The 24689-nt window shown below is 45.0% G+C and overlaps 1 protein-coding gene across 1 annotated transcript in view; it reads left to right on the top strand.

The window, feature by feature from the left end:
• Positions 1 to 16074, top strand: part of LOC131881937 (protein split ends-like) — a 34085-nt gene extending 18011 nt beyond the window's left edge. Inside the window, exons 5-8 of the mRNA XM_059228933.1 lie at positions 1560 to 1851; positions 1935 to 2358; positions 4596 to 4858; positions 4957 to 16074. Coding sequence (XP_059084916.1) covers positions 1560 to 1851; positions 1935 to 2358; positions 4596 to 4858; positions 4957 to 14956 — 10979 coding nt within the window. The 3' untranslated portion in view covers positions 14957 to 16074. The remainder of the gene's footprint in view (positions 1 to 1559; positions 1852 to 1934; positions 2359 to 4595; positions 4859 to 4956) is intronic.
• Positions 16075 to 24689: the final 8615 nt, after the last annotated feature.

Raw genomic sequence — 24689 nt, 5'->3', positions numbered from 1 at the left:
ATTTTTATTTTGGGACCCTGTTCATTGTCGATGGTCAGGAGAAAAAGGGAAGGGGAAGGGAGGGGGTAATCATGAATGATGTTATTATGAGTTGCGAGTCCCCCCAAAAAATGTCCGACCCGGGCCAAGGCCTTGATCATGCATGGTCACGCATATTCGCATCCTAGGCCCAGCTTGGTCTCGTGCGATGGTTGTGAATAATGCATCTCGGGGAGTTGCTATGCAAGGAAATTGACAAGCCTCCCCCTTGGTTTGTTTCTCTGCCATTTGACTGGGCCATAAAATTGAAGACTCACGCTCTGAAATGATTCCATTTTAACGAAATGCAAATTTATCGGTCGACGTCGTAAATTAGTGACGACTTTATGGTCGGGTATGGTCTCAAAAGAGGAGAAAATCTGATCTCTTTCTTCGTAAAAGGAAGACATCCTAGCCTACAGCCTCCTTGTTCTGCCCACAAAACCAGAATGTTGTAAAAGGAGACATTCCTAGCCAATCATAGTATCATGGATTTGCATCCATTCAACCATGCTTGGTAAAGCACCTTCTTAGTATTCTTTGTTTTATCCAGTTCAGTGGACAAAGCTGAGATATCCAAAACAAAAAGTCCGTATTCTGGAGGGATACAATCCTCCTACAATTCATAGCTCTTGTTAAATACGCCAGGAGTGAGAAAGTAGTGTTTACCTGGGGTTGTCCTTACAACAATCAACAGACCTTGTCACCCAATCAAATAAAATCCCACCAGCGGTAACAGGAGAAAGATTACTAGTAGTAATAGTAGTAGTAGTAGTAGTAGTATATTTGTCATGCTACAGGCCAGCTTCTGAATGGTTTGTTTGCATGAGCTCTGCGTTTCTATGGTGGTGTGCGAGTTCTTTTTTTCTCCTTTCTCCCCGTTTGCCAGTGATATATATGAACAACCATGGCCAATTTCAACGTCTGTCACCTTCAGGAGAAATTTTCGAAATCAAGGCAATTGTGCGCCTCTGGCACCTTTTTATTGGCACAATCATCCGTTGACATTTGTATGAGGCAATATTCTTGACCATTTGGACAGCGGGGGGCCTCGGGTTTTCAGTCAGAGATGGACGGGAGGAGGCGCGACCAGAATGCTAGTGGTCCTTGCCAACAAATGCGGACTCGCCCAACTCTAGTGCTTAAAATAATGCATACACGGTGATGAAATCAGCGTCATCGTTTACTCAATTGTTACAGCGCTAAGGATGACAGCTTATGACGTCATTACGGGGAAGGAGTTGGAGCGTGGGCTCAGCCTGTTATTGGGTCGTTCAATCAGTGCAAATTTTTGTGGCGGGGTTAATTCTTGAGCGTGTTGAATAGCAATGGACCAAAAACTGTCGGTTTGTCATTGAATGTGCGAGGAATAGGAAAATTCGTGTTTTATGAGTGGTGGTTTCGGCTCATCACTAACTTTTTTATCAGACTACGAGATCTAGAATGGACCGATTGCAAATCGGGGGAAGCCAGGATCGGGATTTGATGCTCGTTAGACCTGAAAGAGAGAATGTGACATATATGATGCGTTTGTCTTTCAGATCTCTCTCTACAAGACTCGCTCTATCACGAGTTCCAAAAGTTGATGTGTCTTGATGTGGTGTCTGTGCGTATTGTGAGCAGTGGTCGATCTGGTCGCTATGCTGTGATCTATTTCAAATCTATGAGTGACGTCAATAGGGCTCTGGAGCGAGCTGGGGCCAAGAATGGGCTCAACCTCGACTCCTCGTCCTCATTACAGGGCCTATCCAGTCCGGTCACGCCCAATTCCGGTGTCTTGGCTGGGGCTGAAGCCGAAGTCTTTCTTGCCAATGGTGAACTGATCGAGGATAAGTAAGTGTTCCCTTATCCGAAAAACACCTTGTACCGGGTGGGATGAGAAATTTTGACCGTTTTTTTTTTCGTTTCACTTCTAGACGCTTATTTTTCCGACCCGGGGATTCGGAGATGGACGAATTCTACCCAAGGGCCACCCGAACGCTTTACGTGGGCAACATCTCGAAGGAGATTGTGGCCCGAAATCTTCATGACAAATTCAGTGATTGTGGAGAGATCCTCGAGATCGATATCAAAAAGAACACTCAGTTTGCTCTCATTCAGTTCAATAGTGTGTCAGCTGTCTGCAAGGCTATTCGGTCGTTTGACGGCGAGCCTTTCCAAGGCGCCGGTCGGCTCAAGCTGGCCTTCGCTATAGCCGCGCCGACCAAGTGTGTGTGGTGTCATGGTCTGAATGAAGCAGTGAATGAGAAGGTGCTGGCCGCAGAGTTTGGCCGATTTGGCCAGGTGAATGATGTTCTAGTGAACAGCGCTAAGGGAACCGCTCTCATCTACTTTGATCAGGTGAGTTCTTCAGCCTGTAGAGTTTGAGGTTTTGGTGTGGAGCTGAATTTGTGCAAGGAAACAAACTTTCTTGTTTGCAACACTTTTTTTTTTAACCCAACCTATTTTCGACAAATTTCCATGATAGCTGTTAATCTTATCTTTATGAACAAAAACTTAGGAAAGAAATTTTTCCGTTACTGGCTAAAAAATGTTTTGGTTTTGGGACTTTATAGGTTTGATTATGAATTTGAATGATCCCTAACAATTTAGGTTTTGTACCTTTTGAATACCTTTGAATGTACACTTTGTCAATGAAGGTAGAATTGTGCCTTCTGGTTTTCTGATTTTCATGGCAATTATTGTTTCTGCTTGTTGAGGAGCTGTACTAAAATTAAAAGTGTCTCCATGAGTTGGAGGAAATTTCACACTCCATACATATGCCCCCTGTTTTTGATAGATATTGATCGAGCGGTATTGGGCTCCTCGCTCATGCCCCACCTTCTCCATTGAAATCTATTTCTATATATGAGTAACACTTTACCAAAAATCAAGAAGTCATTGCTATTTTGATGCACCCCGTAAAAGCATTTTTGTTATTCGCATGTTTAAAAGGCATATTTGACATCGTGCAAGGAGGTTTATTCCAATGGTTGTCGTTGGTATTGATTTATGGGCTACATGAAAGCCAAAGCCATTTGCTCCAAATCGTGTTTGCACTTTAAAGGATCCCATTCTCGCCGAATCCTTTTCCTATTCTCACTCAGTTCCGGTTGTTGTCTCGCTCAAACTGAGAATTCCTTTATTCAATCTCTGGTTGGAAATACGTACGTTTTAGTATTTGTTGAAGATGCAGTCACGCACTCGATTTCAGAGCCAAATTCAGTCAGCGTATCTAGGTGCACTTTTGAACAAGAAACATCAACCATGATGGGAACCGAATTAGAGCGAAAACTTTTGAAGGGCATTTTGCCAGATCGAGAATCGTTGGAAATGAATACCGAGAGGGCACTCTGATTGGCACTTGATATCATCGTGAACAATATACAATGGATATGTACATAGATTCCGAGAAACGGGTTTACGACTGTTAAATATCAAGGCCAATAATTACAAAAGGATGTGCTTTTTTTCCTTTGGAAATACGGCTGCTCGGTATGATTAATACGAGATTAAAAGTCCAAAGTTGTATATTTCGTGCATTCACCTAAATCTACAACAAGTGCAGTAAGGCCTACTGCGTTAAATCCCGTTTTGCGCTTGTATTACTCCATTTTGTTGGACAAAATAAAAATGTCCCTCAATATTGAACACACGAATTGTGGTTGCTCGGTGTTGAACAATGATAATTAAGCATGTTGAAAGGCCTGGTTGTTTGTTGGATCCCTTGATTGGGCAAGGTTGTCAGAATGACATGAATAATTACCCTGTAAGCCAATACCCGGGTCCTTAGTGGTTGTTGTCGCGGAGAAGAGTAACTAACGAAAATCAATGAAAACGACTTTCCTGAGCCTCTTTCTAACTGAACCACTACTCCGTTGAACTTGGTTACATATACTTATGTTTGTGCACTACGAGAAGAAATGTCATTTCTTTTCTGGCTTTTTCTTTGGAGTAAATAATGCATGGTGTATTGTGTACTCCGGTTCATGTGAGAATATTGATTCAACAAAACCATAAATTTGGTGAAAGGAAAACGTAATGTCTCTGAATGGATAAAAATCGATCAACAGAGACGATTCTACGATTGAATTTGAAAGACCGTTTTCTTAGCACTTTGATTCGGAGATTGTTGTATGTAGTGGTTCTTCTAGGGATGGGATTCGCTTAAATTAGGATGCTGATGAAATTCAAATCTAATTGTCTAGAATGTTATGCATAAAAGGGGATTTTATACGTAAAAGTATGTCAGAATTAATCAAGGCTTCATCATAGTGTTAAGTTTATACTGGGATAAAATGTCGATTTAGGACTTGAAGATTTTCAAGGAATATTACCCCAAGTCTGGTTCAAAATTCAGTCTCATTGATATATCACAAAAATGGAAGGTTCTTTTTATAATATTGATTTAGTCTCACTAAAAAATGAAGCCGAATGATCACCTTGGAAAAAAAGGTACCTCAATAAAGCCCAGCCCTGTCCTGGATTGAAAGCTGCCCCCCCTCTGTCAGGAACTATTAATTCAATCAACTCTTGATCATAATGACTCTCTTTGAAGCGGCAGTGTCCTAATTAGTTGTTTCTTCTAATCTTTCTAGACATTGACTGCCCAACGAGCCGTTTTGGAGCTTCGCGGTCGTTCTCTCATGGGTTCTCGGATCCAAACTGATTACGCTTCACACGAATGTCGAGCTGCTTTCTTTGAAGCTTGCAAAAAGGCTGGCTTGGATATCAGGGATAAGGCCAGGCAAGGCATCAACACAACAGGAGGCGATTCGACAACAACCCCGTCATCAGCTCCACCCACCACAACACCCATTGCACCATCTTCAAATTCGGCTGTGAATGACACCACTCCAAGGTAGAGAAAGTTCCTCACATATGTAACTTTTTCCTCTCTGTACGTCGGTATGTCGATTGATACTAATCCCAAGCTTGCCTTTATCTTTGAAACTCTAGATTGGAGGACATGGAAGAGCATACCAGACGCTACCCGTCATCCGATCGGAGTGGCTCGTCACAAAGATCCTACACGCCCAGTGGGTTCCACAATCGGTCCCCGTCACCGACTCTCAAGGCCGGGAATGGCAATGTGAGTGAGTTTCATCATCGTTACCATGACCGGGACTTGGGCTCGTCAGAATCGCCCGCCCCACATCGGCGGGTGACCAGTCCCACTGGCAGCACCGGTGGTCTCTCCTACGTGGACCCTCATGGGGGTGATCTCAGGGATTCTTTGAATCGCACCAAGGAGCATCGCAGTCGTTTGGGCTACCGAGGCACAGCCAACACTGATCTGGGCTCAAATCGCTACGGGAGCAAGTCTGAGGGCCGTGACCGGAATCTCTCCCCTGGAACGAGTTCGGGAGACGAGAACCAAGTTGGTGAGGGCAAGGAGCGCAAGAAGACCAATTGTGGTGGTCTTGATAGTGGATTGAGCAGTGAAGACCACGGATCAACGGGTAGTGCCGTGTCGATGGAAGATCCCTCCCATCTCAATGGAGAGGGCGGACCCACCACGGGACCAGTGCACCATTCAGATCTCCACCGTCATCACCATCACCACCATAACAACCATCACCATCATCACCATCATGGCTCTAGCCGCCACAACAAGCTCCTGTCGGTGAAGACCTTGGGTGATTACGATAAGGTGAGGAGACCCTCCTCCGATTCCGCTTTGTCAGATGTGGCTGCCTCGCCTCACGAGGTGGTTCTTTACCACAAACAGCGCAAATTTGACGCCAGAAGTGGCGGATTGAACAGCAAGGCCGGAAGTGCTGATGAGGACGAGGACGACGAGGACAATAGCCGACCGGGCACGCCCCTCTGCGATGAACCTCCCGAGCATATCCCCAACGCCAATCCCGTGCGGCTGTCGACCGCATCTTCGTCAATCCCCTCACGACTGTCGTCATCGTCTTCGGAGCCCATGTCTCTCCCACTGCCCCGATTTGCCCAACAAGTCCTTTCACCCGCGCCAAAGACCAGTAGCGTCATTTCACATCCTCTCTCAATCACGGCTGGTGCCAAGGTTCCGAGAGATCGAGACCCGAGACTGAAATCCCCGCCCATTGCGGCTGCCCCTTCTCCGAGCTGTTTGAAGTCTCCACCTCCCTTGAAATCTCCAGGCTCGACAAGACACTCGTTTGACTCGTTCCCGAGCTCGAACTCGACCTCGTCATTGTTGGGTAAGGGTCACCAGACCCCGCAGATTGCCATCAATGCCGTGTGTGATGCCAGCAAGCCTCAAGACCCTAGATTGGCCGGACTTTTGCAAGTGGTACCTCGTCTTAACTCGATCTCGTCCATCTCCACCACACCCAAGTCCCCGTTGACCACGGAGAGCAAGGACGATGAGGTCTTCAAGAAAGGCACGGAATCCACTCCCGCCGAGCTTGACAGCAAAAACGTCGAGGGTGGTGCTAGTTTGGGTGATCCAGACACACTCTCACTGGAAGAGCGACTCCGAGTTCTCGATGAGAAGTACCAAGAGTGGTCAGGATCAGCCAAGGGCAATGGACCAGCCCCTGGAACCCCCGGAAGCGGAGGAAGCAATCCGAACAGCTCCAGTCATCCTCGATCTCAGTTCAGTGCGAAGTTCAACCTGGACCTTAAACCCGCCAAGCAATCGGCCATTGTGCAACGGCTTCTCTCTCGCAAGAGCGTGTTTGACGAGGACTCCAAGCGTTTGGAGAACATTAACGAGAAGTATGATTCTGCCCAGGGAGGTGAAGATGAAGAAGTCAAGCCTTTGAGTGTGGGATCCATCAACTTTGGAGCGGGATACAACACCATCTCGACCCTCTCCGACAAGGCTCCGGCGGTGTCTGCCCTGACAAATGCGGCGCCCAGTGGCAACATTTCTACCTCAACCAATCTACAGCCACAACCACCCTCGAGTGCACTGACGTCCCAGTCGCCTCTAAATACTCCTCTGATAGCAGCCGCTCCAGAGACCTCATCCCCATTGGCTATGGTCGCATCGCCCTCGCAACCCCAACTCAAAAGCTCAACTTTTCCATCTGCTCTCCCCAAGAACATGCCCACCATGGAACCAGCTTCCAAATCGTCTTCTCCCTTGACAGACTCAATGACCTCATTCGACCCCAAACCTCCAGTCACAACAACACCCTTGGTGTCCTTGCCCGTGAAGACTCTAAAGACGAGCTCATCACCGGCTCTGCCCAATGTCTTGTCGAAATCCGATGATCCAGCTACGGGCGTGAAAACGGGTGCCATTCCCAAGGGCTTGCCCTCTTCATCCTCGACCGCCAAGTCAGTCATTTCAAAATCGGACAATGTCGGGAAAGGAAGCGGCAGTAATAGTGTTAGCGCTGTTGAGAACGGTGCCGTGCCCAAACACAGCTCGAAAAAGCACACTGCCATTGGGCAAGTCAAGCCTTTGGCCATCAGTCCCGCTCCTCGGGCCGCCCCCTTACCCACCACACCGGGTTCATCAACCACGACCACTCCTATTAAACCATTGGTGGACGCCAAGCAAAGGCCGTTCATCTCTACCAAGCCCTCGGCCACGGTGACCCCTACCATCAAGTCCACGTCAGTGGCGTCCAGCTCAGGCCTGGGTTCCAGTATGAGACGGTCTTCATTAAACACAACGAGTGCCACGAAAACGGTGACCACGTCAACGACCACGAAATCCAGCACCTCCACTACCACCACTGTTGAGAAGGGCGAAGCGAGCAGTACCACGTCCAGCCCTCGAACTGTCACCGATGCCAGCTCACCTCAGCCTTTGGTGAACGGCGTGGACAAGGGCCCTCCGGTCTCACCAGAGAGCTCGACCCATCCCGAGATCTCGTCGACCATATTGGCTTCGCCTTTATTGGACGATGCTGAAAGTGGGGTGTCTTCCACCACCAAGGAGCTCCTATTGGATCAGAATAAGGCCGCCTTGGCTGTTACCACCACAATCACCACCACGAGCACCTCCTCATCGTCGTCGTCGTCGTCGACGTCGTCCACGAGCAACAACACATCCACTGGTACCCATCATTTGCTGGCCCGAGATCCGTTGCGGCCCATTAAGAAGGAAATGGACGGCTTGGGTGGTGGCGGGAGTGGTGATGGAGCACCCCTCGTCAAGAAGGAAATGAAGTCCATCGAGAAAATGGACCCACTCAAGGAGTTATTCACTCCTATCTCACACACACAGAACGCCGTCAAAGTGAAGCATGACACTCACCTCAAGGCCATGAAGGATGGCAAGAAAGTGGATCCGTCGGTTTTGAAAGAGCTGAAGAAATCCTCCTCTCGAGAGCATCACCATCACAACAACTACCACCATCACAAGGACAGCAAAAAGACCAGTCATCGAGAGGCTCAGAAGAAGTTGAAGGAGAAGCAAGACCAAGAGTTCCTGAAAGACTTCCTTGTGGCCACTGACACCATCCCCATTCACATCAAGAAAGAGGTGAAACGAGAGAAGAAAGACAGCGAGAGCAGCCATAACAATCATCACCATTCGGATTCGAAGAGCAAGGACAAAAAGAAGGACGAGAAGAGCAAACGGAGGCTGAGCTCGGTCCATGATCAGAACTCAACGGATGGCCTCTATGAGGCCAAACCGGCCAAGATCCCCAAGCTAAAAGTGGACAGTGATGGTGAGCCTGATATCAAGAAGGCCAAGAGCAATTCGGGTGAAAGTGGCACAGCGAGTGGTCCCACTCCTCAGCCTGAGATCAACAAGATTGGCAGGATCCCGAAAATCAAGAAGGATCCGGGTGCTGAAGAGGCCAAGAAATCCGACAAAGACCGAAATAAATCGGTGGAAAATAAGTCCTCCAAGTCTCGTGACGATGAGAAGAAGCATGGAAGTAGCAAGTCGTCCAAGGATCGCAGTCACCACCACAGTGGTCATCATTCGCATCACAAAGATCGAAGCCACAAGTCCTCGTCATCGAAGTCCAAGGACCGGAGCAAGAAGTTATCCTCTTCAGATGGAAAGAGAAGCAGTTTCATCTTCTCATCCGATGACGAATCTCACAAGAGCAAGGAGAAATCCATGCATCGAGACTCGATGTCCAAGCACTCAAAGTCTGATAAACGAGACAGGAAGGATGAACGTCGCAAATCCACAACTTCGTCCGGACCCCACAAGGATTCATCCAAATCCAGTCATAAGAGCAAGAACATCACTCCCACCAACCATCCCTTGGCCAATTTCGCTTCCTCAGATTCCATGGATTCGGACGATTCTGAAAACGGCAAAGACAAAGGCTTCTCGATCTTTGATGAGCCCATATTCGATGTGGATAACCCGGTGTACATGTCCATGTATGACAAGGTCAAAGCTCGCCGATCGTGTGTTCGAGACCGAGAAGAGGCTGTGAAGAAACAACAAGAAGCCATGTTGGAGAAATTCAGCAAGTTGAAAAAGGCCAGGATGAATAAGAAGTCCATCTCATCAGATTCCGGCTCAGACTCGGATGGCGAGGATGATGGATCGGACAGTCAGAAGCGTAGACAGATAAGGAAACAGCAGCAAACCCAAAGATCCATCAACAAGAAGAAACATCTGATTACCAGTTCCTCCGAGGATGACGACAATGAAGACGCAGAGAAGCGACGACCACCCTCAAAGAAGGTCAAGACCTCAAGCAAGATCTCGGACTCGGATAATGACTCGGATCAGTCTGAGGCCAGAAGGAAAAAGACATCTTCTTCCAATTCCACTTCCACGACCAGGAAGGTTGTTTCAGATATCACCTCCGACGACGATGACTCGGACGGCCAGGTCCAAGCCAATGCGAAAAGACACAGGAAAAAGGGCGGCTCCAAATCTGCTCTGCTGTCGCTTGACACGTCCGACGAGGATGAGGATGAGACTGAGACCGAGAGCAAGGACAAAGTCCAGCCATCTCTGCACAATCATAGGAAGCCAAAGAGTAGCAAGTCCAGCTCAAAAAGTAGCTCCAAGAAGGAGAAGGAGAACAGCAAGCCCAAGAAAGGCCCCAAGACATCAGCCACGGCCTTGGTCAAGACTGAACCCCTCTCCTCTGATTCCGATGATTCCGAACCCGTGAAGAAGAAGGCCGCCGCCACTGCTGTGCTCCTTCATCAAAGGAAAAAGAAAAAGCACCATTCGTCTTTGAGTGCCTTGAACTCTGCCAATAGTGGGAGTGACTCCGAAGCGTGTCGATTGCAACTTTCCAGTGATTCGGATACACCCACCACCACCACTTCGAGCCACAACAAAGAGAAGGCCGTCAAGAAAGAAACACCCGTGGCAGCCTCAATCCCGGCCCCCACAAACGCCCCCGCCGCCACCACCACCATTGCCCCCGCCCCCGCCATCTCTACCTCCAAATTAAGCAGTAGTAGCAGCAGCAGTGGTGGTGGTTCTAGTTCTGTGAAGACTTCCAAGAGCACTTCAAGCAAGGACGAAGAGAGCAAACCAAGGAAACATTCATCGTCCTCTTCCTCTGGCAAAAGCAAAGAAAAGAAGAGAGAATCCAGTAAGAAACATGACAAGTCTGGAAGTAAGACGTCGTCTTCGAATAGCAATAGTACAGCTACACCAACAACGACAGCCCCCACCACGGTTCCAAGTTCAGTCAGTGCTACCATATCATCCTCAGTAGCTACTACCTTGGGAGCTTCGGCTCAAACCAGTGGGGCCAACATTTCCACGTCTAACAAGACCAAGGGTGAGAAGAACGATTTGGACAAACGCATGTCCAAAATATTTGGTTCCTCTTCTGACGAGGATGCACCGGTTCCCGTTCCATCATCGAAAGAGTCTGGGAAATGTGCTTCAAGCGTCAGTACTCCAGTTATTTCCAATAAACCATCAACACCCTCAGCCAAACCTCAAACGCCCAAGAGCAAGCCCTCGACTTTGTCGCTATTCGATGAGACTGACGAAGAGAAAGAGGATATTACCAAGGCCACAATTCCGACGGTCAAAGACTTGAACAAGGTTGAGAAGAAGATCGAAGCTCCGGCTCTTCTCTCTGAGAGTGATTCGGACAATCAGCCATCAAGACCAATTACGCCCGCGTTGCCCGAATTGAAACCCAAGGAAGAGATCCCAGAGGTCAAGAAGTCCCGTCATCATTCGGGATCGTCCAAGTCTCGACATGCTAGCTCCAGTCATGAGTCCATTCGGGACAGTAACGACGAAGACAAAGAGAAGCACAAGAAGGAAAAGAAACGGAAGAAAGAGAAGAAGGACAAACATCGACGATCCTCTTCCCATGGGAGTGAGAGCAAAGACCAACGATCCAGCAAAGACACGGCTGAGAGCTTGTTCGATATGCTCACCGTCAACACTGATCTGGACAACTCCAAGAAGCTTCTGTCGCCGTCATGCAAAACGCCCAAGTCGATCCTATCGCCAGCGGAGAAGATCTTGTCACCCAGAAACAGCGTCACATTCGCCGACACGGTCAAAACCGAGCCCATGGAGGTGGTTGAACCGAAACAGTTGCCCTCTCCAACACCTGAGAAGGTCTTAACGACAATATCGACTCCTGCAGTAACCACCAGCACTCCTCCCACTGCTGTGACTTCATCCGAAGTTGTGCCACCTACCGAGCCGAAACCGAAAATCGAACCTGAGGTAGTTGCGCCTCCAGTGGAGATCAAGGTGGAACAGCAAGATGTGACGAGTGAAGTTCAGCCCACCAGCAAGGAATCATCTGGCCGTGTGGTCATCTCTCATGAGGAAACTGATCAAGCTGTCGCGGCTTTGTTGGGCGAGTCCTTTGATGACAAAGAGCCTCCAAAAGAGAACAACGTCCTGCCCATGGAGACTCCAGTTCCAGTTGCTCCACCCCAAGAGGTCGAGACCGAATTCGAGACTCAATCGGCTGTGGCTGGCATTGTGTCCGAAGCTGATGAGACCGCTTTGGCTGTGGCTGGTCTGGCCGAGAGTCTGGACACTACGGAAAATACACCTGACTTTGAAAACCTAGTTGGAAGCTCCTCGCCCAAGAAGATCCATGAGGAAGAGCCAGCTGAAAATCTCAGGCAATCACTGGAGTCAAATAAGTCTGCTTCACCTGTTGCGAATGAAGAGACTAAAGTAACCAAAGAAGATGGTAGTGCCAGTGAATCAGAGACATCCGTGGCCAAACGAGGTCGAGGAAGAGGACGCGGACGTGGGAGAGGCCGAGGCCGAGGTGCGGAAATTGCTACCACCCCAGTCAAATGCGAGCCAGCCCCAGTCAGTGCTCCTTCAACTCCTGCCAATACCACCCGAGGACGTGGACGCGGTCGAGGACGAGGTGCGAAAGTGGTTAGTCCCGAAGAAGAAAAGACACCTGAGAACACACCTCCCCAACCACCAGCCACAGCAAATGCTCAGCCCACCGCAACTCCACGGGGTCGAGGTCGAGGCCGAGGACGTGGGCGACCGCCATCCACTGCTGCTCAAAATGCCAATGTCACGCCAAGAAGGAGATCTCACCCGAGCGAAAGTTTTGATGAGAAATCTGGAGGAACAACCGCGGCAACTTCGGTTTTCGATTGGCCAGATTTCGATGACGATGATGGAGCGCCAAAGGTGCCACTATCACATGCCAAGGACTCTCCTGAAGAGAAAAAGAAAGAAGGAAGTAAAAAGTGTATTGAAGAAGTTCCAGAGGCAGGACCAACGGAAGACAAAGCTCCTGAAGAGGCTCCTCAACCACCACCTGTCAAAGAGAGCAACCCAAGTCCATTACAGCTCACTGTCCCAGAGCCCGTGGAAGAGTCCTCTGCCCCAAAGATGGTATCACCAAGACCCTCTCCCACCAACAGACAACGAAGAAGCACAGGCAGTAAGAGTAGAGATTCGCGAGAGTCTGAGGAGGATGTCGCTCAAACTGAAGAGAAGATCAAGGCTATTCTTGAGCTGGCCAAGCAAGAAGAAGCTGCTCAAAAGGCGGCCAAGGAGGCGGCCGCCATCATTTCAGTCCCTCCCAGTACCACCATCAGTGCCAGCAGTCCTGTTCTTACTAACGCCACCCCTGAGAAGGTCAAGGAGGAACAATCTCAGTCTCCACCCGCTCCAGTCAAACCTCAAGGCCAAATATCTGTCCTTGATCCAGAATCAGGCATGGTGGTGCTCAAGGACCACAAAGAGGTGGCTGAGCTCACCCGTAAGTTGGCTGCCCAAGCTCCAGGAGGGTTGTCTTTGACCAGAACTACCTTGCCCCCCACGACATCAACCTTGCAATCTCTAGGGCCTTCAATCATAACTGGACACCCACCTCCCATGCCAGCTCCGTTGTCATTGGTGAACCTACCACCTTCCACCAGTGCTCTAGCCGCGGCCATTTCCACTGCTGTCTCATTCACTGGAGCTCCTCAACCCACAGTTCTGACTTCACGCCAGACGGCACCCCCAATGATGACTCTACCCCCTCGGACCACTCTTGTGCAGGCTCCATCTGCTCACTCACCCAGACCCTCAATGTCTCCTTCAGGTGTGAACTTCTCCAACAATCGTCAAGGAGCTCCATCGCCTGCTTTGCCAGTTCAACTCCCAACTCAACCAATTCCACCGAGTGAGATCAAGGGCCCCAAGCAAGTGCTTCTGGAACACAATCCAGGCTGTGCCTCTCCTGGAGTGAGCATCGGTCAGACCTCGCCCATGGCTTCCTCAGTGGCGAGCCCTCAAATCAACCTCCCAACCATGCCTGTGCCGAGATCGGCTGCCATTAACCAGGCGGTGGCCAAAACCATGGCGGCTATGTTACCAAGTGAACCCCTACCTCTGGCCATGACCCGGGCCACATTGCCCCAGCATCCACTGCCACCAACCCAACCCTCTGCTGACCAGCTAGCAGAGCTGAAACATAAGGAACACATGGCAATGATGTCTCAGCGGGCTCTTGACAAACCACCACAGAAGGGCCATATCAAACCACGAGACGTTTTTGGCGGTGGTCTTCACCGAATGCCTGAAGAGGTTGCCAAGAAGGAGGAACAGCAACAACAACAGCAACAACAACAACAGCAACAACAACAGCAACAACAACCTCAATTGCCCTCGCACCCGGTTCCCATGACAGATTATAGTGACTACATGCGATTGCATCAAGAACAGCAGGAGATTGCCAACTTGTACAAGTTCTACATCAGCCGAGGCCATCCCGAACACCTGGCCCTCCGCCTCTCCCAACAGCAAGTCAAGGCTAAGCGACCAGAGCACGAGGGTGTGGTATCTGCTGGTGCCGTGCCAGCCAACCTCTTGGAAACCTACAGCCCCAATCCCGCTAACCGTGTGCTCCTATCTGAGCCATTCAGAGATACGGCCTCGCCCCGAGCTCCACCACCCGCTCACTCGTGCTTGCCGAATACCTTCTTGGGTCACTCTAGTCGGGTGGATATGGGTCCAGCCGAGTCCTCACCTTATGCTTATCCACCTAACGCCATGCCCAAGGTGCTCCCGGACAACTATCCACCCGTGACCGTGGACGACACTCAAGGCGAATTCACGTTCCCCAACTTGGAGCACTACCCTGTGGTATGGCAAGGCATTCTCGGGCTCAAGAGCGATCTGGCCACAGTGCAATTCCATTTCGTCTCCGGCTCCAAGGACCTGGCTCGGCTCTCCTTGCCCATGGACATTGGTGACCTGGGAGGCATGCCATCCCTGAAGATTGGCCAACGGATGCGTCTTGAACCGTCCCAATTGGAAGGTGTGAGCCGGAAGATGGAATCGGCCAACGAACATTGCGTCCTGATGGCCTTGCCCTGTGGCAAAGATCCCCAAGATGTGGAGATCCAATCCAAGCTCCTCCGCTCTCAATTCATCACGTACCTGCAACTCAAATCGGCTGCAGGGATCGTAAATGTGTCAGGAGCGGATGATCAAAGCTCGTATGTAGTGCACGTGTTCCCTAGCTGTGACTTTGCCAATCGGACCATGAGTGTGATTGCCCCCGATCTTTTGGCCAGGGTGGCCGAAATCCAGCATATGGTGATCATCATTGCTACCACAACCTAGAATTTCCTTTGAGAGACTTGATTCGACTCAAATACAACGAGAAGATCATCATTATCGTCATTCCATAATCAATTGCAAACAAAGAAGAAGAAAAACCCGGATTATTGATATTAAGCTGTTGAAACCTTTGAAATGACAAATGTTGCCACCACAACAACCACTAAAACCCCTCATGTTTGTGCGTGTGTCTGTGCGTGTCACCTCTACCACCGTTTCTAGATCATCTTCTTGAACGACTATTGCTACTTCTTGAACTATCACTACTACTACTATTACTACTACAACAAGAACTAATACTACTCTTATAATTCTACCATTGCGTTAATTGATATCTGTCTATCCTGTGTTGCTGTCAAAGTGAGAGCGGAGACCTCATGGCTGTGTTTTTCGAAATCTATTTCTGAAAGAGGTCTCCCACCAAATCACAACCACACACGCGACACAAAATGTCTACTATAAGTATACCCACCAAAAACTGATTCAATAAGAGGAATAAATATGCGAAGAAAAGGATAATAACAATGATTAATACTGCCCGTATCTCCACCACCAACAACAACAACTACAACAACACACTTGACTGTCAAAAGATCATTGTACTGTCAGCCGATCAATCGATTCCCCCTTTCTCTCTTCTCTCGGTTCCAATTGTTCTCAACTATTCTTGTCGTGGAAAAAGCAATCTTTCTCTCTTTACTGTTCCAAGTTCCGACTAGTTCGGTTTCTATTTTGAAAGGAATCGCCAATCCTCACCTTGTTACTAAAAACGTTTGAGAAAAAGACTCTTCAAAACTACGCAAACACTTTTTGCTGTTGTCCCTTTGTCGACGCGAAAATCCAATGCTCCAGAGACTGATCCGAGACCATTTGGTGACTTGTTTAATGCATGGAGTGTTCGAAGACCGCCCACCCCTCGTGCCGGACCCCCCATATCCCACCCCTCGCGCCCATTCATTATTATCATTCGCCGCGCAAAATACCGAATTTCTTGCACTCGATACAAAATCCATTTTGCCCCCCCCCCTTCTTGAAAGAGCGATTTATTCAGCATGAATTATTATTGTCAACTGTTCATTAAAGAAAATATATAATTATAAATAAACAACTCCGTAAAACAATTGTGTGAGCAAACTTGATTTTTGAGCCGGGTGATAGGTCGTACTTAGAATACAATACAGATTGAGGGAGATTTCCATGAGATATCTTTTAAGGATTGTTGAGACGTACAGGGTGTTACGAAAGTACTGGCCCACGTTCAGTTTTCAGATGCCATAACGTGTTAAAATGCACAATGATGTAGTAAATCAAAATTGCACAAAAAAATAAGAGGTTTTCATTACGTTTCAGCATCATTTGCTTTGAAAGTGAAAACTTTTTGAACCAACTCTGCTGAAAGAAGATTGATAGAAACCACATATCTAAAGAATCGGACGAGTAGCATAGAGCTCTTGGTCATCACTCTAGATGCTCAAATATGTTACACATCATGTTGAACGAGCTTCTTGGGTAAAATAACAAAGTCCTAGAATTTTTCATTGCTTGAAACTCAATTGGCATGCCAATTGAGTTTCAAGCAATGAAAAATTCTATGGCATGGCATCCTTAAATGAGAAGGCTAAAAAATTCCCATTCCTACAGATTTTGGACGTTTTGAACATTTTGGTCGTTTTAAAGGCAAAATTTGCTTGATTATTATCTTTAACGAATTTCTTGCTCTTTGGGTTTAGATATATTGTCTTGTCTTGAAGTCAACGAAAAATTGAATTTCATGGCAGACTTATATCTTCAATTTCTAAGTGAGGTTCCTAGTTTGAAGCACTTTAAAATCATCGTTTAAAGTACATTAAGTGAATGGTTTATAAATTCAATACCAGCATTGTGTGAGAATCATAAAAAAGTACAATACACATTCAGAGATATAACATTTCATTTTAATGGTAATGGGGATTACATTCCCAGTATGTATGGGTAAGAAAAGCCCGTGAAAGCGTTTTTACTAAAAGCAGACCAAACTCTTTTTGAGGCCAAAATAAACCGAATTATTTTGGAAATGGGTATTATAAGAGCTGGAAAAAATAAATGCGGTTAGACTTAGCAAAACCAGCCCTTAATCTTAAGGCTTTACTTTTTTTGGATTAAATGCCACTTTGAGAAGAAAATACCTTTTTGGACTTTTTTCTGGCCAAATTCCTAAATTTGGATAGGTTCACAATATTTTTTGACTCCTATCATACATTTGCCGCAAGTTGCTTAAAAATAAACTGTCCATATGACATTATGTGAGAATATTTTTTTGACTACAAAAACGATCTCTCTGGATGTTTTTTGGGACTCTATTATTAATTTCAAGTTCTTACTCAAGCAAAACATGTAGTGCTGTAGCAATGGTTGCTTGCCAAACTCAACTCAAACCATGAGATAATACCCCAGTTGCATTTTTTAAAGTGGTCTTATTTTTAGCGAATAAGGGCCCTTATTTGCAACGTCACACGGCCCAAAGAAAACGGGAAGAGTAGATCGTGTAGATTGCCAAATAAACTGCTCTTGCCTTGGTTTGAATCCAATTTCTTTTCCGGACATTATGTGCCTGGGGCACTAATCAAAAAAAAGATTTTGATAGACATGGCCAAAAAACAAACCCAACCGCATTATAATTCAACAAAAAGCAATTGGCTCAATCGGCACTTTATTTGGTGGAGGCTGAATGACAAAGCGCCCTCTGGAGTGCAGAACGTTAAACATATTTCGTCCAACGTAAGGGGGCTATTAGTTGGGCTATCTCGAATTTAAAGGGTATCAATCAATTTCTTGCTTACAATCAGGGCATTAGTCGTTTCTCAATAAAAGGAACGTATTAGTTACAATTACTTTGGCCAAAAAGGGTAATTAGTTACCCAACCGTTACGCACCAAAAATGTAATGGCGTTTCTCGTAACAATTTTCTTTAACAAAATTTTGGATGACAATATTTTCAGTTTTTTGGCTAAATATTTTTTCCTTCTTTTTCCGAGCTGATCGACCAACGAATTAGAGTTGGCTGATCTGGCTAACACTTGAATAAAAGGTTGATCGGGAATTTTAGTCAAAACCTTGTCCAAGTCTGACTTAAATCCTGCTATTGGATCAACGCCTACATAAGCCCTACGAATATTTGAGGGCAGCAAATACAACAATGAGAGAGCCAGAAAAAGAAGAGAGTTGAACTTCATTGTTTTAACTAGCCTGGATTCTCGAGGGCTTGAAGTTGCTCTCAAAACGCACGTTAAGCCTCTACGGTCACTACAATTGACCCTAAACCCTGGGTTGGGACAAAGCTCATGGATGCTTTTGAAGATACCTTTCGTACCTTCTCTAAACATTGTACAATCCTAACCTTTCTAACCTCTCCCAATACGAGAGCTCTCTCATATCCTCAATGTTCCAGTTAAAACATCTTTGGACCTGCTTGGGCTTTTGCAAACCTGCTGAACTAATTGGAGCCCAAATGGGCGAGGCATATTCAAGATGCGGCTTCGCTTCGAACAATCGACTTGTACAGAGTTAGCATCGTGATGCTATCTCTGGACTTAAACGTGCGATATATCCAACCACATGTTTGAAAAGCCTTACCAACTTTCAACTGGATATGCTCATCGAACTTTCCATTATCTTGGAGGACTACCCTAAATCCTTCATGGATGAGACCTGCTCAATGTCCTTACCTTCATCATCTAATAGTGGAGTGTCTAATGGCGTCGACCCAAAGGTCATTGAGCGGAATTTCATTCCATTCAGTGCCATGTTACTCGCAGCACCCAAGAGTAGATTTGGTCTAGGACCTCTACCAGACAACCGGAATTCTGACCATTCCTCCCAACTACCAATTTTGTATCATCAGCATAAGAAGAGATACTGACTTTTACTACTACAAGCTTCTGAAGCGGAGCAATGAAGATAATGAAAAGGAGAGGACCCAAAATGGCGCCCTGAGGAACACTCGACTTGATCCATGTATGAGTTTTGAATCCAGTTTAAATCCAACCTTCTTACAAACAACTTTGCCATTTCGACTCCAATATGAAAAATAAAATTAATCAATGTTCTGCTTATACGTATAGCACTTTATTTCTTGCATTCTAGGTCATTTTCAATTGGCTAAGTCATATGCATAAAATGGAAATCATGTCTTTTTCAAATTTGAACTATTTCACCAGTATCAATCTTATTGGGAAAACATGCTTCACACCATTTTGAAATTTGAAACTTGAGAGGCGAAAGGCATATTTAAAAAGTCGAAATAAATATATGCAGGGTGGGGATTTTAAATCTGGACAAAATTAAGGTATCATAAATTAGTTTGGTGTGGATTTGAAATCCACACAAAGTTAAGGTATCATATATTAGTTCGCGTTGCAAATTCAATTTTGCTTGTTGAAAAATCAATCATAAGAAAACTGGTTTGTTAATTTCTGTTCTGTTCTTTATTGCATTTGAAACTGTGCTCGAAAAAACATAAAAAACGTTAATGTTCGACAGTAGTTAAGTGTTTTCCAATTCCTTAACGACTCTAAAAGATTTACCAAGTGTAAGTATCAAATGTACACTACCGGTACATGTAACTTCTTCTGGAGTAAACATTATTCAGATATTTCATTTCTTAAACTGACATCTTTTCCTTAGCTCAACTTTTGATGTCATGGATGAATATGTGGAGAGTTGAGAAAACTTGGTGCAACATATTCAAGCCAAAGGAAGATTTCGCTCTGCGAATTTTTTTTAGATCAATAGGATTTGAATGATAAGAAATGAACAATGAAGCAGTGTAAATATGACAAGATTTGAAACCACAAACAAAGTCATTGTTGTTAAAAGCAAGCATAATTTTCAGCCCTGAACTTCCTTTTTTGGGATATATGAAAATATAAAAAAATGAAAATTTATGTCAAGTTTGCCTAAAAGCATGAAGTTTCCTCAGTTGCCCAGAGCAATTTAAAATGTCATGGAATTATTATTATTATTATTTTTTTATTTTTTTGGTTTGGTTTTTCACGGGCTTTTCTAACCGCTACAGGGAATGTAATCCCCCGTACTATTAAAATGAAAGGTTACAATTCGTCTATTTATTAGCTTTGAATTTTTATATGATATTTGGTCTACCAACGAATTTGAGTTGGCAGACCGAGCTAGTCCTTGAATGTAGGGTTGATCTGGAATGCTATCTAAAAAATTGGTCCAAGTCTGACTTGAAAGATGCTACCGGATCAACAAGGCCTACGTATTCCCTACGAATATTAGAGGGAAGCACATCAAACAATGAAGGAGCCCGAGAAAGAAGAGATGTGGACTTCATTGTTCGAATTAGCCTGGGTTCTCGAAGGCTTGAAGGTGCTCTCAAAACGCACATTAAGCCTCTGCGGTCACTAAAATTGACCCTAAATCCTGGGTTGGGACAAAGCTCATGGATACTTTTGAAGACGTACAGTATCAGACACCTTTCGTACCTTCTCTGAACACTGTACAGTCCCAACTTTTTTAGCCTCTCCCAATATGAGAGCTCTCTCAATCCTGTGGTGTTCCTAGTGAAACATCTTTGGACTTGCTCGACCTTTTGCAAACCTGCTGAACTCATTGGAGCCCAAATGGGTGAGGCATATTCAAGATGTGGCTGGACAATCGACTTGTACAGAGTTAGCATCGTGATGCTATCTCTGGACTTAAATGTGCGATATATCCAACCACACATTTGAAAAGCCTTACCCACCTTCAACTGGATATGCTCATCGAACTTTCCATTATTTTGGTGGACTACACCTAGATCTTTCATTGATGAGACCTGCTCAATATCTTTACCTCCATATTCTACGAGTGGAGTGTCTAATGGCGTCGACCCAAAGGTCATTGAGCGGAATTTCATTCCGTTCAGGGCCATATTACTCTCAGTTACCCAAGAGTAGATTCGATCTAAGTCCTTTGCAAGGCTACTGGAATCTTGGCCATTACTACCAGAAACTAACTTTGAATCGTCAGCATAAGAAGAGAGACTGGCAGTAAACTAAGCTTTTGAAGCGGGGCAACGAATATCATAAACTTGAGGGGCCCTAAGATGGAACCCTGCGGAACACCTGACTTGACATCATGTATGTCACTAAGGGATCCCTCAACCTTAACGAATTGCTTCCTACCAGAAATGAAACTTTTTAACCAATTGAGAACCTTGCCTTGGATCCCAATCTCATGGAGCCTATTATCTAAAAAACCATGATCTACCTTGTCAAAGGCCTTGGCAAAGTCGAGATAGACTACATCAACTGATTCATGGCTCTCTTGTCCCTCAATAACCTGCTCAATATGTTTTCATCAGTTGGGTAACCGTGCTAAAATGTGCTCGGAACCCGTTCTGGCTAGGAGGAAGGACTTTATTACCTCAAGAAATTCGATAAGTTTGAACTTCATGATCTTCTCAAACACCTTCGAAATATTCGAAGTGAGAGAAATCGGCAGTTCCCTTTTCGAAAAAGGAACGAATTATTGTAATTTCGTTACTACTGCCCTGCTTTTACTGTTGCTTGAACCGTTCTTTGAAGTCCATGACGTCCTTCCTCCTAGTCAGAATCGGTTTCAAACGCATTTTAGCACGTTTACCCAACTGGTAGATTGAATATATAGAACATATTATTGCGGAACTAAAGAGACATGAGTCAGTTGATGTTGTTTGTCTTGATTTTTCCAAGGCCTTTGATAAAGTAGATCATGGCCTTTTGTTGAATAGACTTCATGACATTGGGACCCAAGGCATTGACCTCGACTGGATAAGAAGCTATCATGATAGGAAGCAGATTGTTAAGGTCGAGGAATCCACTGGCGACACACATGATGTCAAGTCAGGTGTTCCCCAGGGCTCCATCTTAGGGCCAGGGCATTAGTCGTTCCTCAATAAAAGGAACGCATTACAGTTACAATTACTTTGGTCAAAAATAGTAATTCGTTACACAGCCGTTATTCGAAAAAAAATGTAATGGCGTTACTCGTTACAATAAATTTTACTCAAATTTTAATTTACCAATATTTTATGGTTTTTGCCCAATCAAGACGATTCTTCTCTAAAGAAATTGTATTTTTGACTCAAGGAGTCCTAATGCGTAACATTTGAAGATTTTGTGTCAACATTTTTAGTTAAAAAACCTTGGCATCATAATGCTTTGAGGAGTTAAGACTGGGACCCTGTATGGGATAATGATTGTTGAAGGTTTGAAACAATGTCGCAAAAGTCATGATAGAAAACCAGTATTAGACATTGTGAAGTCGGTAAAGCTTCCTTGTGAGAAGTATTTGCCCTAAGTCGTGGTTATGAGAAGGCTTTAGAAATTTGATGCATCATAGTCAAGCTAAGGAAGGAGAGATTTTCCTTTCTTGACATATGCACTGACTCAGATATTCAGTCAAACGGAATTTGATTGACAAGATGTAAACAATGAAGTAGCAAGAACAATTTCAGATTTAAAAACAAAGGTCACCCTCAGCGTAGTTAAGAGTAAGCACAATTTTCAACTCTGACCGCTATATGGAATTAGCAATAAATGGCAATTTCTGTTGAAATCTCGGCAGTTGCGAAATTAACGAAAATTTAAAGGCCATTCTGGAAGCTGAAAAAGGAACGAGTAACGAGTAATTCTTTTAGTTTTTGGGTCGTTACAATTACACAATTTTAAAATACAATGAAATTACAGTTCCTTTTTCGAAAAGAGGAACGAACCATTGTAATTTCGTTACGAATGCCCTGCTTAGGGCCCTTCCTTTTTATAATTTTCGTTGCCCCGCTTCACAAGCTTAGAATTACTGCCAGTCTCTCTTCTTATGCTGACGATACAAAGTTAGTTTCTGGTAGGAATGGCCAAGATTCCAGTAGCCTTGCAAAGGGCTTAAATCGAATCTACTCTTGGGTTACTGAGAGTAATATGGCCCTGAACGGAATGAAATTCCACTCAATGACGTTTGGATCAACTCCTAGAAATACTCCACTCGTAGATAATGGAGGTAAAGATATTGAGCAGGTCTCATCTATGAAAGATCTAGGTGTAGTCCTCCAAAATAATGGAAAGTTCGATGAGCATTTCTAGTTGAAGGTGGGTAAGGCTTTTCAAATGTGTGGTTGGATATATCGCACATTTAAGTCCAGAGATAGCATCACGATGCTAACTCTGTACAAGTCGATTGTTCCACCACATCTTGAATATGCTTCACCCATTTGGGCTCCATTGAGTTCAGCAGGTTTGCCAAAGGTCCAACAAGTCCAAAGATGTTTCACTAGGAACATCACAGGAATGAGAGAGCTCTCGTATTGGGANCAGTGTTCAGAGAAGGTACGAAAGGTATCTGATACTGTACGTCTTCAAAAGTATCCATGAGCTTTGTCCCAACCCAGGATTTAGGGTCAATTTTAGTGACCGCAGAGGCTTAATGTGCGTTTTGAGAGCACCTCACGCCCTCGAGAATCCAGGCTAATTCGAACAATGAAGTCCACATCTCTTCTTTCTCGGGCTCCTTCATTGTTTAATTTGCTTCCCTCTGATATTCGTAGGGAATACGTAGGCCTTGTTGATCCGGTTGCATCTTCCAAGTCAGACTTGGACCAATTTTTTAGATAGAATCCCAGATCAACCCTACATTCAAGGACTAGCTCGGTCTGCCAACTCAAATTCGTTGGTAGACCAAATATCGCACAGAGATTAACAGGTTAAAAAATAGACGAGCTATAACCTTTCATTTTAATAGTACTGGGGATACATTCCCTGTAGCGGCTAGAAAAGCTCGTGAAGAACCATTCGAACACAAATAATGTTGCTCAATTCTTCAATTATCTAACGTAACTTCAAATAAATAACTTCAAATGATTCTTTCCGATGATTAAATTCAAAATTTAAGCGATCAGTATGTGATGGGATCAGTATGTTATAATATAAAAGTGGCTCAGAGTTGCCTTGACCAAGAGCATATTTCTCGTAGTTCGTGGCATACCATAAGAACGAAAATAGATCTTTCTTTCACTAGACACTTTGGTCATGTACTGAAAGAGGTATCTGTAGCAGTTAGTTTTTGAAATTTGAAGAGACATAATCTTAAATTATCGTGCTGTCAAAATAAACAAGCTAGTCACGCCATTTAGGAAAAAGGCATCCGAAACAAAAAAATTGCAACTGTAGAAGAGAAACGATTCTGCATTTCCTTTTGCATCTTTTTATGATTTCAAAGAGAGGGGAGAAAACGACTGAAAACTCGATTTTTTGGCCAATATGGTGAACGATCCAAGGTACACAAAACAACGCAAATCATGCAAAAGAAAAAGGTGGAAAATAACGCATTTTTGGGAGAGCCCATAAGATTACGTTAACACTGATAGCATTCACTGGGTAAAAAAATTAAAATTCACTCGCCCCTTTTCATGAGGCCTTCAAATCTAGTATACTTGCCCCAAAATTAAAAAAATCAAACGTTACATCAGCTTATCAATTGTGAAGCAATTACCGCGAATTTGAGAAGTCATTACCTCATTTTCTATAAAACGAGGTTAAAAATACAAATCTTTTGGTAACACGTAGATGTCTTCTTATTTTTTTCTTTGTATTTTAGTATGCTCTTAGCCGTTTTGTCATTCGAGTTTGTAATTCGCCTAATTGATGATTCTTAAACTTTTTACAATTTTTAGGCTACCGCAAAATTTGAATATCAAGTTCAACTACGTGTTTTCTGTTTGGAA

Source organism: Tigriopus californicus, chromosome 6, assembly GCF_007210705.1.
Source record: "Tigriopus californicus strain San Diego chromosome 6, Tcal_SD_v2.1, whole genome shotgun sequence".
Taxonomy (NCBI): Eukaryota; Metazoa; Arthropoda; class Copepoda; order Harpacticoida; family Harpacticidae; genus Tigriopus; species Tigriopus californicus.
Note: the sequence above shows the minus strand (reverse complement) of the source record. Positions and strands in the feature narration are given on the sequence as shown.